General features: G+C 46.6%; 1 protein-coding gene across 1 annotated transcript; it reads left to right on the top strand.

Moving 5' to 3' along the window:
• Positions 1-360: 360 nt before the first annotated feature.
• Positions 361-2,959, top strand: hs3st1 (heparan sulfate (glucosamine) 3-O-sulfotransferase 1). Its single transcript, XM_079269112.1, has 2 exons — positions 361-583; positions 1,320-2,959. Exon 2 carries the CDS (start codon positions 1,457-1,459, stop codon positions 2,369-2,371), a length of 915 nt encoding a protein of 304 aa, XP_079125238.1. The 5' UTR covers positions 361-583; positions 1,320-1,456; the 3' UTR covers positions 2,372-2,959.
• The last annotated feature ends 460 nt before the right edge of the window (positions 2,960-3,419 follow it).

Below are 3,419 nucleotides of genomic sequence, written 5' to 3'. Positions count from 1 at the left end.
CTCTAAGGGCTACACATTTGTACAAAGAGCAAGTCAGACTGCTTGATTTGAATATATTGGGCTTCTTGGTTCAACAGTCTCTCATCTGAGCTACAGTCACAAAAAGATCTCCCTGCAAGATTGTTTTTCTGCTGCTCTACAACCCATAATCACGCCACAGTGTTGTTCTTTTCTCCACTTTCTTTGGTCACATGTCTACATCACACACCACCTCCTCCCCTCACCCCTGCCAGCAGCGTTATCGCCCTCAAATACCACAACATTGACGTGACGACGTGAGTCACAGGAGGGGGGGGCGTGGTCCTGCAGACGTGAAGTAGGCGTAGGTCTTCAACGTCTGACAACCGAGAGAGCCGTGAGGACCCGTCTTGGCTCGGACGCACAGCACAAGAGGAGGCTACTCCGGTGAAGTTGGTGCCGCCGTTTCGGGAGGCGAGTTGTGTGCGCTCGGAAGGCGCAGCGCAGAGAGCCGGATCCCCCCCCCCCCCCCCCCGCCGCCGCCGCCGCGTCGGAGGCATCGGAGCTCAGAGCTGCACGAAATGAAATCGGTGTCGAGTCGAGAGGCTTTTAGTTTAAAACAAAGGTAAGAGGTCAGCGGCACTTGGTGGATGTCTCAGTTCAACGAGAGCGCGAGGAAGAGAAGCAGATCGACTAAGACTGATATGTTCAACATATGCTGAACTGAAACATTACAGTAGCAGAAAAAAGCATGCGCGCACATAGTTTCTGTCGTGCTTTTTTACACCTGCGTCTTTCCCGTAGCCCGTGAACATCTCCGAGCTCGGATTCAGTCTTGAACACGTAGTAACTAAAGTAAATATTTACATTATTGCATCACGTTTTTTAGATTCATGGTCGTAAAGCAGTAGTTTAGAGACTAGAACCAGATCAACTCAGTTTCTGTACATTTTTATTTAATACAAAATACACCGTTTCTCAAGGTGATCTGTGTTTTTTTATGCGATAAATGCTTTGGATATATTGTTTTGTTCTCGTTAAATAAATGACACTGAAACATTTCTGTTTTTAAGGACATGAAATAAAGATTATTGCTGTACTGAAAACATTTTATTCTTGTTTAAAACGTTCGTTATTTATTGTTTTTGCCTTGCGGATATTGCTGGGTGGAGTTTAAAGTTTAATCACCTCAATATAAATTGTTATCATGCAGATGTTGCTCCTCTTGAGTCATAAGAATGTTTACGATCAGAGATTGTTTATACGTGTGGGATGGATTGTGTGTTTTCCAGAAGTGTTTTGTCCCTCTGCCAGATGTTTGCCAGGTATATCCTAATCACAGCTGTTTTCCTCTCTTGCAGTTACTGCTGCTGGCAGAGAAGAGGCAATTTTTTGCTTTTCAATTAGACCATTGTGCTCAAGCAGCTGCTCTTTCAATGTGGGATACAGTTTTGGTGCTTTCGCCAGGCTGAAATCCTCCAGGGTCAGGACCTCCCTCATGGCAGCCATGCTCCTCGGGCTGCTGCTCTTTGCAATGCAGTCTCCCACCGTCCCCTCCAGGCCCATGGCCGACGAGGGGCCACCTCCAACTCCCACCTCGTCGCCCACCGACAACGCCATCAGCCACCCAAACGGCACCCTCCAACAGCTTCCTCAGATCCTAATTATTGGCGTGAGGAAAGGGGGGACGCGGGCGCTGATAGAGATGCTCAGTCTGCACAGCGCGGTGGCGGCGGCTCAGAACGAGGTGCACTTCTTCGACTGGGAGAGCCACTTCCAGAAGGGCTTGCCTTGGTATCTCAGCCAGATGCCCTACGCCTTCCCCGACCAGCTGACCGTAGAGAAGACGCCGGCCTACTTCACCTCCAGCAAAGTCCCCAAGCGCATCCATCAGGTGAACCCTGACATCAAGCTGCTGCTCATCCTCAGAGACCCCACGGAGCGGGTGCTGTCGGACTACACCCAGGTCTTTTACAACCGCCTCCAGAAGCACAAGCGCTACCAGCCCATCGAGTCCATTCTGGTGAAGGACGGCGAGATCAACCTGGAATACAAGGCTCTCAATCGCAGCCTGTACTATGTTCACATGCAGAACTGGCTGAAGTACTTCCCACTGGAGAGCATCCACGTGGTGGACGGGGATGAGTTGATCAGGGACCCCTTCCCGGAGATGAGGAAGGTGGAGAGGTTCTTAAAGCTGGAACCCCAGATAAACGCTTCGAATTTTTACTTCAACAAAACAAAAGGATTCTACTGTTTGAGGGACCACGGGCGAGAGCGGTGTTTACATGACTCAAAGGGCAGGGCTCACCCTCACGTGGCGCCCGCCATCCTGCAGAAACTCTACCATTTCTTTCAGGAACCCAACAAGAAGTTCTTTGAGCTGGTGGGCCGAACGTTCAACTGGAAATGAACGTCCGAGTCTCTGTAGTTTGGCGTAGAGTGGCTCTGGGATCATCTGTTTTCCTCACTGACAACGTAGATGACGAGACAAAGCTAATGTCAATTTCAACCAAGTCTATTTTTGTACTAGTACGTTTGTTACAGGAGTATGATCGAGCCAAATATCAGGGCAGACTGCAGTTCATGACACGCTCCGTTGGTGCATGTTTTTTTTATTTTCATTCAACATTTTCTCTGTGTCGTGTTATAAACAATCACTGCTATTCAAAGACGTACGATGACATTCAGACTTTGGACTGTGCCAGTTAATGTGTTGCATAAAGATAAGCACCAGGCAGTTTAATATTGTCATACCCTCACGTTTCGCTTCATATAATGTGACATTATTAACGTATAACTGCATTAAGCTCTCTGAAGGACCTTTACCTGCTGCTGCTATGATTTTCTCAGTCACTTTCAGGCACGAGCCCGTTTTTCTTTTTGTCACTCAAATGTTTCTTTCTGTAAGACTAAGAAGTAAAAAAAAAATGCTCAGCGCACATCATATATTTGCCGATCGTTGCGGTGTACTGTAAATAGTTTTTTCAAGTGAAGAATTAATACCATAATAAAGATGTATTTTATTTTTAGAATGTCTGATGTGTTTTTTTTCTTCTTCTTCTTTGTTTATCTACTTTTATTCATCCCATTATGTATCCGTCTGCTGTTGCGGTTTGTCTTCAGATCTTAACGAGCAAAGAGGATGACGTGAGTCATGATTTCCGCTCAGTTAACTGGCACGAGCATGTGTCCGAGTACAGACTGCACCCATCTCTGTGGATTACTGGATCACACTGTTTTCTGAATGCATTTACATTTATTGACACGTTGTTTTGAACTCTCTTGAATTCCCTGTTTACTCCCCCCTCTGTCAGCTTGTGTCGACCACAGTGTTATACTTGAAACAAATACTTGTGCTGCTGGGAAGCTGGCTTAACTCATCCAACCATGAATACGAAGCTTTAACTGTCGGGGTTGTGTACACATATTTAGAGTAACTTTAACCGTGATAAATTAGG

The sequence above is a fragment of the Melanostigma gelatinosum genome (genome assembly GCF_949748355.1).
Source record: "Melanostigma gelatinosum genome assembly, chromosome: 5".
NCBI classification, from domain to species: domain Eukaryota; kingdom Metazoa; phylum Chordata; class Actinopteri; order Perciformes; family Zoarcidae; genus Melanostigma; species Melanostigma gelatinosum.
Note: the sequence above shows the minus strand (reverse complement) of the source record. Positions and strands in the feature narration are given on the sequence as shown.